Source organism: Hyaena hyaena, unplaced genomic scaffold (genome assembly GCF_003009895.1).
Source record: "Hyaena hyaena isolate Hyena2069 unplaced genomic scaffold, ASM300989v1 scaffold_971, whole genome shotgun sequence".
In the NCBI taxonomy this organism is placed as follows: domain Eukaryota; kingdom Metazoa; phylum Chordata; class Mammalia; order Carnivora; family Hyaenidae; genus Hyaena; species Hyaena hyaena.
In genome coordinates this window covers 395,779-408,443 of record NW_024081604.1, presented here as the reverse complement: position 1 = coordinate 408,443, position 12,665 = coordinate 395,779, and the positions used below count along the sequence as shown (strand labels likewise).

At 48.1% G+C, this 12,665-nt stretch overlaps 1 protein-coding gene across 1 annotated transcript in view; it reads right to left on the bottom strand.

Moving 5' to 3' along the window:
• The window catches only part of LOC120223231 (methylthioadenosine phosphorylase), a 47,828-nt gene extending 37,021 nt beyond the window's left edge, over positions 1-10,807 (bottom strand). The window contains exons 1-3 of the mRNA XM_039221255.1: positions 10,671-10,807; positions 1,413-1,499; positions 129-187 (exon numbers count right to left, since the gene is read on the bottom strand). Of these exons, the coding sequence (XP_039077186.1) occupies positions 129-187; positions 1,413-1,499; positions 10,671-10,703 (179 nt within the window). The 5' untranslated portion in view covers positions 10,704-10,807. The remainder of the gene's footprint in view (positions 1-128; positions 188-1,412; positions 1,500-10,670) is intronic.
• Positions 10,808-12,665: the final 1,858 nt, after the last annotated feature.

Here is a 12,665-nt window from a genome sequence, read left to right as displayed (position 1 = left end):
AAGGTGATGGAGTGACTTGGGCTCCGCCAGCACATAAAAACTCATGCCCACATCATTACTCTGCAGAACTCAGGTTAAATTTAAATCTTCCTTTAGTAGCAATACTCAAAAAGCTTAAAATACCTTACCTCGCAAGGAGGACGCAGTCAACATTCTTTATCTTCCCCAAAATTAAGGCATCAGAAGGCTGAACATAATGAAAAATGGTTACAATCCAGTGATGTGAAAACACTCATATATAAACAATTTAAAAACCGCCGTTTCAACTGCTCAACCACAAAAGGATTCATGGAAACTTGGAAGATATGCTTTTAACGAAGTAAAAGAGTCTAGATTTAATTAACTTAGTCATTCAATAAATACTGAGTCCTCTACAAGCAAAGAAATTCATAGGACCCGGAGAGCGGCCTTGGGTGCATGGGGTAGATTGCACTTAGTAAGAACTATTTGTAGCGAGCACCCCAGGGGACTCTGATGTTACACTGGTCAGAGAGAGATGTGTCAAGGGTATTTGGCTGGTACAAGAACAGGTGCAGAAAGGAGTCCACTGACACAGATTTTAAGGACTCAGCACCGGAACAGTTTGCCACGTTAACCAGGTCTAAGATGGCCATGGGATAACCTGAGGTACTGGAGGGGAAGGTCCTGACAACTTGTTGGGGGGGGGGGGGTGAGTAAGAAAACATGACACCATGAAATGAGCCAAGCTGAAAGCAGGACTTCGAGAACACAAGGTCAATCTACAGACTTGGCTGAGAAGGAGGACTGGGCTGGGACTGCCAGACGTAGGGATCTTCTAGGACCAGTAGAACCGTCAAGTTTAGGAGCAGCACTATGAAGCTGGAAGGCAGACGCCTCATCCTAGCTGGCTGACACAAGAGCTGGAAGAACAAACAGCCTCCATGCAACATAAAAGGAGTGCTGTATTTCCAGTTTAGTTATGCTATTGTGTTCTGCATCCTCAGGAAATCCCCCCTTTGGGCCAGAGCTTACTGAGAAAAGGCCACTTTGCATTATTTGCTCCCATGTGTCATCAGTCTGTCTCCAAAATCAGTATGGAAGACACACTGGCCCCAATTAGAAGCTGATTTGAATGCAGAGATCTGAAGAAGTACAGTTGCGGTCTCTGAAATGAGTGTCTGGCTTCTAGAGATAAAAATTGAGAAGTTACGTGTGCATGTTCAAAAGCCAGGTTCTCAATCCTATAAAGTCCAAGATATTCTTAGAGAAACTGTCTCAGCTGGCAGAGCCCATGACAGGAATACTGGTCCCTCTCAGCTTAGGGCAGAGAGCCCTGTGCTGCCAAGACTAAAGCAATTAAAAAAAAAAGAAAAAAGTTTTTTTTAACTTAAAAATAAAGCCAGCAAGAAGAAAGGAAAAAGCTGGTATGTCTCTGCTAACTCGATATTAACCTTGCCAAATGGAGTATCGACATATTTTTCTGTTCGTCCTTCCAAGATTTCAGGATCATCCAGGCCTGTTCCACCAATTATTCCAATCTAAAGGAGACAATAAAAAGACAACAGATTTCGTCATTTTTCATTACAAACAAAATTATTTTCTAGCAAGTTCATTTATTCATATATATATGCTGTTTGCCATTCCTGCTAAGCCCTAGTTATTTTAATTTTTAATTTTTATTTTTGATGTTTATTTTATTTTTGAAAGGGAGAGAGAGTGAGGGAGGGGCAGAGAGAGAGGGGAGACACAGGACCTGAAGCAGGCTCCAGGCTCTGAGCTGTTAGCACAGAGCCCAAAATGGGACTCGAACCCATGATTTGCAAGATCATGACCTGAGGTGAAGACGGACGCTTAACCAACTGAGCCATCCAGATGCCCCAGCCCTAGTTATTTTTAAAAAACTGAACATCACAGAAAAACAATCACTCATTCAATACCCATTTGAGAGCCTTCTATATTCTGGAAATAACCAATGCACAGGACATATTTTGGACTGTATGATATTTATTTCTGAGTATGGGAATAACAAAGGTAGCACAGGAAGACACTTTAACTAGCTTAAGTTGGAAAAGCAAACCTAAAACGTTAGGCATGTGGCTGTAGACAGCTCTAACCAATTTTATATACTCTACTAAGTGGATTATGGAATAAAGAATGTTCAGAAGATGGCCAGGACAGAAAATATTCTGTATTTCTCCTTATTATGCCATTTGATAAAGAAACAAGAAAGATTTTCTTTCCGATGCCACTGAAATCACAGAGCTATAAGAGATCATGGATAGAAGAGTCTGGAAAAGCATTAAAAGTTAGACTCATGTATATTTATAAAATCAAACTGTCCTTCATATACGTATAAATAAGTAATCCAAGTTCTAAATTAAAAAAAAAAATTTTTAATGTTTATTTTTGAGAGACAGAAACAGAGCACGAGCGGGGGAGGGGCAAAAAGAGAATCCGAAGCAGGCTCCAGGCTCTGAGCTGTCAGCACAGAGCCCAACTCGGGGCTCATACTCATGAACTGTGAGATCATGACATGAGCCAAAGTCAGATGCTTGACTGACTGAGCCACCCAGGTGCCCCAACAAGTTCTAAATTTAAGTTCAAGTGTTGTGTTGCACTTTCGAGAGAAGAACGTATCAGTCCTCGTCTTTAGGTGCTAACTGGAGTTACAGGAACCTGATACTGTAATTCCAGATTTAATTTAATTTGATGACTAAGAAACACAAATAAGAATTAAGTACAATGACAACTAAATATTAACTGAACGGTTAACTAAAAGCCTCAATGACCAAAATCATTAAGGTTCCCTGGGCTGATAGTTCCTCAGAGAGAAACAGGACTTAAATTACCAATGACAGGTCAGAAGATGACACTTTACTAGAAACCGAAGGGAACGTGTCCTGCACATTTGTTTTTTCAACGAAAAGCTTTAAATCTATTGTCACTGGAGTAAAATTTCTACTAAATCAAAGAAAGCAGCTTCTTGAGAAAAAATTTCAGAGTTAAGAATTAACTGGACATCTGAGTGATTTTCAGATCAGGTGACACAGGTTGACTTCTATTAAATATGTAGGAAAATGGCTACCTCTCCGGCCCACAGTTTTCTGGAAATAAAAAACAAAATGGAATACAACAACATGGGTAATTTAGTGAGATTTTGCTGAAGAACTGCCTGTTACAGGATTCAGAGCTTTGAAAATATTCCCACAACTTCAAGTGGCTAAACCAGTTTTTGAAGTTGGTGCCCCCCTGTGGTAGGTTGTTAACATCACAGCAGGTTACACATTTGATGCCAACCCCCATTTCTCCCGTGCCTTGCTACCACCTATCATAAGACTAAAACAACACTGCAGTTTTCAAATCAAAAGAAATGTTCATTTAAGTCAGGACATTTAAACCATGCCTATTTTTATAGAAAAAAAATTTTAATTCAGTTTTCTAGAATCCTAAACTCCTTTAACTGGGCCATGGCACCTCACAGTGCAGATTTAATACTGGATTCTCAGACTTGTACATGACAGACAAAACAGACTTTGTTGTGAAACCACCTCAGTTTGTGGGGAAACTAGCCCAGCATCGCAGCAGCGATGCAAGAAATGCCAACCAGGGATCCTGCTGAAGTTCAGAGCCCCTGAGCCCGCTGTCAGCTGCCCCAAGCTTCAGTCCAACCCCTGGCTGCATAACTGCATTAGGTAGCTGGTAACTTGGCCCTCAGAGAGGAACACATAGTACTGCCCATGAAAGCAAGAGCGGCTACTGCTCCCCAGAAGGCTGGAACGGGGTCTCTGGCCCTGGAATTATCTATAGGTGAGCACATCCAGTCACCCAACCGGCTCCAACTGTTCATGGAAAACCAAACCTCATCTCAAAAGGGATACAGGACACATGTAGCAACTGCCTACTACCATTCCGGAAACGGACCTCTAACCATTTTCCTGCCGGGGAGGGAGGCCAGCAGTGCCAGGATGGAGCAATGTTGCCACCTGCTGGCCGCACGGCAAAGTACAACTAGGAAGGAACTCACAAGCACCCATGGCCTAACTCGGTGTCACGTGGAGCCTCTCAATTCAACAGCGATTCAGTACCTGCTTTGGCAATGCCCTGGTGGTGAATTAATTGTGTCAGAGTAATTACACGTCACCGGCACTAGGCTAAGTGCCTCAGATGCCTTACCTCAACTGATCTTCACAACCACCCTACAAGGCAGGCCCTACAGTATGATAGTCACTTTACCAAAGACAAAAGAAAAGCATCAGATTAAGAAACTTGTCCAAGAACAAATCGTAAGGAGCAAAGCTGGAATAGGAACCCAGGTCTTTCATGCTCAATTACAATGATGTACTACTACCTCCCAATATCCCCTGGAGTCCTTTATAAACACCACCACCATACCATATTAGGAGAGTTTTTCTGTCTCCATGTATTAAGGAAACTGATGTTCAGAGAGGTCAAATTCTGGACCAAGGTCACAGAGCAAGCATAGAAATAATGACTCTGGCGTCTACACAAACACCTCAGAAGGGAGAGGCCTCTCCATCAGTGACTTCATCCACACTCAGGAAGCAATGACAAGACCTTCCCAGGCCTTCTGGGCCAGAAGCATCAGCCCTCTGTCCAGATAACCCTAGACTGCTAGAAATATGTTTGAACACGTGGATGGAATTTCTGGGCCAACTATACGTGAGATAAAGTTTTAAAATAGAGACCCCCACCCCCCCCCCACCGCACCCTGGTCAATCATGGTCACTGCCAAATTTTAACAGCTACTGGCTCATCCCACACTTTCGCATTGACAGACCACCGAGTCAATTTCTTTTTTTTTTTTTTAATGTTTTTTTTATTAATTTCTAGGAGAGAGAGAGAGAGAGACAGCATGAGCAGGGGAGGGTCACAGAGAGAGGGAGTCACAGACTGAAACAGGCTCCAGGCTCTGAGCTGGCAGTCAGCACAGAGCCCGACGCGGGGCTTGAACCCACGAACTGCGAGATCATGACCTAAGCGAAAGTCTGACGCCTAACCGACTAAGCCACCCAGGTGCCCCCCGAGTCAATTTCTTAAAAAGAGAGTTTGACTTCCTCTCTGAGAGTGCAAAAGCATTTTATCTAAATGCTGGCTAACCTGGCCAGAATGGTTATTTCCAGCGATGTTAAAAGGGCTCATACTAACCCCCTATCCTGTTGTCTATTTCCCCTGGCAGCTAGACCTAGGAGATTTCACATATCCCACATGGTTTCAAGAATCACTCGCCATCACATTGAGGCCTAGATACACTACCTAAAGGAACCTAGCACTCCACGACAGCATTCTCAAAACACAGTAACCCCACGCAGTGGAGGCTAGCTCCTGCCAGGGAGGTGGGCTGCCCCTGAGCGCTTCAACCTCACAATGAGGCGAAAGGGCCAGACCTCAAGCTGGCGACAATCCCTGATCCAAGCACTTCAGTCCTTCAGCTCTGGCTGCCATTGACCTATTTGGCAAACGCAAGAGACAAAAGTTCTCCTTTTATTGAGCCAACCTGGCTTTGAGCCTCCCAGGGCCTTGCAAAATCTCAGAAGCCCAGCTGTAACGGGGAGAGGGTGGCCAAATGTCTCAGTCTGGGTGGCCTGTTGAAAGCCTGCAATCTGGTCCACAGAGATAGCTGGTGGCTCCATCTGGGACAAGACGTCCCTCTCTGTAAACCACCCTTGTAGGTGATGGTTATGGGCTGACCCAGTTCCCCCCAACATCCGTATTTTGAAGTCCTAAGACCTAATACCTCAGACTGCAACTCTTTTTGGAAACAGATTCTTTGTCCAGGTACTTAAAGTTAAATGAAGTCATGGGAAGGGTCCTAATGCACTATGACTGGTATCCCTATAAAACAAGATTAGGAACACAAAATGCACAGAGGGAAGACCATGTGAGGTACAGAAGCTGGCTGTCTGCAAGCCAAGGAGAGGCCTCAGAAGCAACCAACTGTGCTGACACCTTGATCTTGGCCTCCCAACCTCCAGACAATGAATACATGTCCATCACCTAAGTAACAGTTTGTGGTCCTTTGCTATGGCGGCACTAGCAAACTGCTACGGTCATGCGATATTTTGATCAGAAATAACAGGGCTCAGAACGGGGTTAAGTTTTACTTAACCAACCTCCCCTTGCAAAGTCAGGATGTTTATTCTAATGAGTAGACACCCCCCTTGAAGATATAATTCACCTCCTGTAATGTCCCTTTTTTTTTTCCGAGAAGGATTTTCCTCAGCACTAACTGTGTTCTGTAGAGTTTTCTTTTGCTTGTGGAATGGCAGCAGGAATGTTCCCAGGGCACCTCCTGGGTCAGCTCCCGGATACGAGAATCCCGCGGGAACCGAAGCTCAAGTCCAAGATTCCAGAGACTCTGATTAACCAGGCAAGGCGAGGCTTGTGTTCTTAAAGCTCCTCAGGTAGTTCTAATGTGCAGCCAGAAATGAGCACCCCCACCCTATGGCCCAGACCATGTGTTTCCAAAATGTGGGCTAGCTGAGTGTCACCGGCCAACTAATGCTCCTGAAAAGAGATCCTGTCTGTGTCCTAAATCCCCGAACCTGTGAATGTTACCTTGCTGGATTAAGTTACAAATCTCGAGACAGGGAGATTATCCTGGATTATCTGGGTAGGCCCTAAATGTCCTTATAAGATGGTCAAATGGGAAAGAAGGTGACGTGACGCAGGGCCATGAGCCAAGGCAGGCTGGTGACCTCCGGAAGCTGGGAAAGCATGGAACCAGACTCTCCCTTTATCCTCCCAAAAGGAGCCACTCTACTGACACTCCCACTTAGGCCTCATTCTTGCACTTCTAACCTCCAAAACTGCGAGAGAATATTATCTGCACTGTTCTAAGTCATCCAGTTTGTGGTAACAGTGACAGGAGTCATGGGGGACTAGTACACCAAGAAGCAGCTGGAAAGCTTGTTAACAAGTGCAGCTACCTGGCCTTTTCCAAGCTCCCTGTGTCAGCAGCTGTCACACTCTAGTGGGCTTCTGCATACACTGAGGCTCTTTAAAACCCACACTGCTGGGCCCCAAACCCCGGAGGTTCTGATTCAGCAGGCCCGGGATGGGGACTGATAATGTGCACGTCTAACAAATCCCCAAGGTGGGTGCGGATTCATCATATGCTTTGAAAACCACTGATTTAGATACTTCTGAGGCACAGACTAGAAAGCCCACACACGATCGTGGGGCGCCTGAGTGGCTCAGTTTGTTAGGCGTCCCAACTTTGGCTAAGATCATGATCTTGCAGTTCGTAGGTTTGAGCCTCCCGTCCAGCTCTGTGCTGACAGCTCAGAGCCTGGAGCCTGCTCCGGATTCTATGTCTCCCTCTGTCTCTGCCTCTCTGTTTGCTCATCTGTACTGAAAAGGAGATTTTTAATCTGGAGAATTATGAGAATCAGATGAAATAATGCATTAATATCTGTCACTGTTTCTGTATTTATCTTCCCACCTCCAGCAAAAACAAAATAAAAATGAACATCCCTTGAAGCAAGAACAAAAAGCCCCCTATCACCTGGTTTTTCTCTGCTGGTCAGGACGCAAACCGGGCTGCTCCTGCATCTCCTCCCCAGGCAGCCTGTCTCAGGGATTTGGCCCAGGTCCCTGAATCCGGTGTGTCCTGGCTCTCCTGGGAGTGTCTGGAAACCCCTGGGGACATTTCTGGGTGTCACAACGATGGGACAGGAGCACCAATGGCCTTTTGTGGGGAGGTGTCCAGGATGCGCTATATGCCTTGCAATGCTCAGAACAGCCCTACAAAAGGAGGAAGTGCCCTGTCCAAAATGCCACTGTAGCCCTAGGCAAAAAATGAAGGCTCACTGGCCTCTGGCTTCCAGTTGGGGCCTGTGGGTCGTCCCCTGGTTTCAGAGTCACTCAAGGACTTTCAGTCTGAAGGCCTTTGCCAGCCACACTCAGGCAGCCAAAAGGAGAGCTTAAAAGGCCCATTCATCACAGTCTAGACTCCGTGACTTGCCAGTCTCTCTCCATACCATTTTGCTGATAGCCCACTACACACTTAGGATGGAACCATATTCCCTCCTTGCGATAACAACCATGATTAATAAGGCTTATTTTTAATCCCCCAGAGCAGCTGCTAGGGGGTGGGGGTGGGAATCGTAGCAAGTTGAATGAGCTCTTTAGAACGTTCTGTCTGGGTGCCAAAAACCAGCTTAGCCCTCTGCATGGTCATACATACCACCTGCCCATGACTGATGCCGGACGATGATGCCTCCCTGAGGTCCTCCCAGACAAGAGCTATCCTTAATACCATGGGAGAGTATCCAGAGGGCACTGGGGGTAGGGGGTGGGGGGGGTGGGGGGGGAGGGCTGCATGATCTCTCTACTCACACAGCCAAACAGGGCAAAAAGACCACATGACAGATTTCAGAACTGCCTCACAGCATCTAGCTGGGGGAATGCCAGGCTCTAGGCCCAATTCTATCACTGTCTAGGTCCAGCTGTAGAATCCTGGACACCTCGGTCGACCTTTCCAGGCCTCAGCCTTATGGTCACAAAAAGGGTCTGAGTGACTATACAGTCTTGAGAAACGTTCCAGCTCTACATCTCGCGATCTGGGGATCGGGTATGGTTTTCAGGAGCCTATTTTGCTCTGCACACTAGTACCCTGTGTCTCCCGTATACGATGTTGCCTCAGCGGTCTGCAGGATTTGGTGTTGCTGTCATGGATTCTTTTTTTTTTTTTTTTAATATTTTATTTATTTCTAGGAGAGAGAGAGAGAGAGACAGCGTGAGCAGGGGAGGGTCAGAGAGAGAGGGAGACACAGACTCCGAAACAGGCTCCAGGCTCTGAGCTGGCAGTCAGCACAGAGCCCGACGCTGGGCCCGAACCCACGAACCGCGAGATCATGACCTAAGCGAAAGTCGGACGCTTAACCGACTAAGCCACCCAGGCGCCCCTGCTGTCATGGATTCTTAAGCAAAGCCGTCACCTTTCTAAGCTTAAAGAGCAACCAGCCGGCAGGCCTAGCACTATTTGTCCCTCTTCTTTATATTCGGCAGCTCGCCAAGACCAAAAATATACGTCATTCAGTATTTACATCAGGGCTCTAGTCAATGCCCATTCTGCACTTAAGTGGACCGCACGAATTTTACAGGGAAACTGCGACTGGAGAATGTCAAACGAGACTAAAGGGAGGCTGTTTCCGTAATCATCCCTCTCTGCTTTTAGTATCGCTCTAAGTGTATTCCTGTATGGGAAAGGTGATCGCTTCAGCTGCTGAGCCACTGAAAGCTGTCGCCTAATAAGACCTAGCACAATAATCGGTGGAGAAAAGATATGTAAACTGAAAATTCATTTCAGCTCCCCCACTTTTAAGCACTAACATCTAATAAGTTTCAATCATGTGCTAGACAGATAATTGTCACCATCCCAGCAAACCCTGCAGGAAAATCCCCACTTCAAAGATAGGCACTTAAGGAACTCACCTACTTGGCTCCTGAGCTTCATGAATATTTTCAGCTTGTTCTCTGCCACTGACATGGGAGAGGCCTTCTACAAATATTTGTTAAACGCAAGATTCTTCCAAAACGTCAAAACTGAGTTTCGTGTTTAAGTATGAATGCAACTCTCTCCACCCTTCCTCTTCTCATTAAAGTGTCTCATTAAGCGCCGCAAGGGCTAATAAACTAATCACTCTGGCTGAATACACACCGCAGAGATTTGCCTACTCCCTAAAGAATGGAACACAAAGGCGGGAAGCAGGAGGTAACTGAAGCCGGATCTATCCCAGACCCTTCTATGCCCTCCGCCAATAACTTCTAAAGTCAAACAAATGTACGGAGTTCTTGGCCAATCATAAACAACCTAGAAGAGATCTTAAGTTTTACCATCAATGTTTCCATTGCTCTGTAATTCTACACTCTCTCACTCCCGAGACTCCAATCAGGAGAGAAGTGTTTAAAAAGCCCCAGGGCAGTTCGCTGCACCCTTCAGAACTCGGGCCCTCCTCCAGCCAAAGTTCCCACCGAACAATGATCCCTTGTACGGAGACCTGTGAGGTCCGAGGGTACAAGGAAACTGATCTCTAACTTTCAAGGTTGCAAACAAAGCAGCTTAAAGCCAGAGGCCTGCAAACGGGGAGCGGCCCAGTACCGCCTTTCGGTGAAGTCAAAAAGTCTCAGAATTCCCCAAGCATTGCGCTGCAGGGAAAACTTCAGGACAGAAAAGCCCAACGTTTGAAAGAGTAAGAAAAAAGCCGGAAGACTGCACAAGTGCAGGCACCCCGTTCTCCCACGTGGGCCGCGGGGGTAGCGAGCCGAGTTCGAGCGGAAGCGTTGAGTCTAGCCGGCACAGGAAGGGGGGGCGCCGGGTCTCAGCAGCTGCGGGCGCCCCGGCTTCTAGCCCCCCACCCCCGCTACCTGCCGGGAAGGAGTGGTGCTGGGGAAGAGTCGCGGGGAGACCGCAGCCTCCGCCCACCGCCCTTCTCCAAAGGGTCTTCTTGCCTCCTCTCGGCGGCGCAGGTGCCGCTGAGCCAAGGGGGTGGGGGTGGGCGGGCGGAGTGCGAGACTGCCCGGGTTCCCTCTCCCCCAGCCCCTGCCCCTGGGCCAGCGCCGCGGCGGGCCGGCCGCAGACCCTGCCCGCCGTGGCTGGGGCGCGCAGGCCCCGCGCGTGGCCCGGAGGCGCGGTCCCCTCGGGCGGGATCAGCGCGGACGGCAGCCTCCGAGAAGGCTCATCTCACCTTCACCGCCGTGGGGGTGGCGCCTGAGGCCATAGCTGCGCGGGGAGGCGGCTGCGGTAGCGGACGCGCTGGGCCCAACTGCCGAGCAAGTTGTAGCGGCTGCAGGGCGCGGAGCAGTGCGGAGTCCCGGGGGAGGCCCTGGCTCCTCCTCTTCCTCCCCGGGACAGCTGGATTGGCTGCCTGTGTGGGAATCGCCCCCGCCACCCCCTTCCTCAATTCGGTTCCCGCGTCCGGCCCCTTTGGCAGACCTTTCCGGTTCTCCGCGGTTGGTTTCTCCGCTCAGCTCTAAGTAACGGGTTTACGGTTATGACTATAATGGAGCCCGTTAGTTGAGCCCTTGCACTGCCCCAGACTCGGTGCCTTTGCCCTTTAATCAGCTGTTACCTTTCTCTAGATCCCGACGAGCTCCCCGCTCCGCCCACTAGTAGCCGCAGTCTCGGCCTCGGTAAAATCAGGCCGGTCCGCGCTCCAGAAGTTCTCGCGGGAAGGAGACTCCTTGGAGGAACTGGATGTTCGCAGACAGACCGCCCAGCTGCAAGCACCCGGCTGCCAAGCTTTGTTCTTCCTACTCTCGCGACCCAACACGGGGGTTGCTCCTGTCCCTTAGTTCCTGGGGGACGGAGTAGGGATGAGGTTGACCCAAGATTCGGAGATGACAGAAAGGAAATACACAGTAATCTGCTAGCGGATAACCTTTCTGATGTGCATACGATACTCCTTTTCAATTTGAGGGGCGGGATTTTGAGGGGATAAGACACTGCCAACCCCCCCCCCCCCCCCAGTTTGGCCTGACGGGCGGCCAAGGCCATCTTTAACCTCTCCCACCCCGGCCAAGGTCCAATACACCTAGATTCAGAATCCAGACTCATGGTCTTCATCGGTCAACACCGACTGGTCATTCCCGCGTCTCCCGGCTGCACCCCACCCCCCAACCATCCCCAGCGCAGAGCACAAGCCCTCCGCTGGGATAATCCCTTCCTCTCAAAGTCCTCACCCCTTCCCTGCTTGCTAGTTTAACCTCCCTTGATGGATTAAACTCTCCTAAACCAAATGCTGGGTGGCAGTAATGTTCTGAGATACAAAACTACTGCGCGTTACCCTGGGGGTCAGGAGGATGGCTGTGGAAGAATATACTTTCCGCTTTCCCTACAGCAGCAAACGCTGAAACAAGACACAAGTACAATTTCATTTAAAATATCACTTTGTGGGTGTGGCCCATATAAACTGTTTACTGAAATGGTAGACTTGCGCTCTCTTGTTACTTGTCTACCCTTTCTTACAATGTAAAGGTTTCCTGTTTGTTTAAGTTATACAATGAAATGACTAAAGAATAAAAGTAGAAGATGGGGGTGTTCCTTTGAAAAGGCAGAAGGCTGGGAGTCCTCGAGGATATAGTTTTCTGGCGAGTTATGTGCTGCGACTGTGGAGCAGGAAGCCCAGTGATCAGAAAGGAACCCTTGTGGGAAGATACCCTGGGTATGGTTGCTTTGTAATCAGGGGATCTTGACCAATTTATGCCCTTTGATGTGACCAGCAAGTCCAGTTTCTGTTCTGTACTGCCTCTCTGCCAAAAGTTAGACCCTATGGATAGGATAGATCCTGTAGACATTAGAAGACTTCTCCGAGAAGGAGTTGGAAACTTGGAAGGGGTTAAACTGGACTTCTGGACTTGTCTACTGTAACTCGCAGGTCAGGGCTCAAACGTGTGCTCTTGAACATGTGATGTCTGTGAAGGGAAATCTGTCCCAAATCTGGTCTGTTTTTCCAGTGATGTAATTCACAAGCCATCAATAGGAAGAAATTAGGACTTCTAGACCAAATGTAAGCAATTTTCTAACCTCCTGGAGGAAACCAGTCACTTTCCTCCCACCAGCTGATTATCAGGCACTGTGTGTGTGTGTGTGTGTGTGTGTGTGTGTGTGTGCGCGCGCGCATATGGACCCACCTCCCAAGGGGACTGTAGTAATTTCTATCACAACGCATTATGAGAAAAAA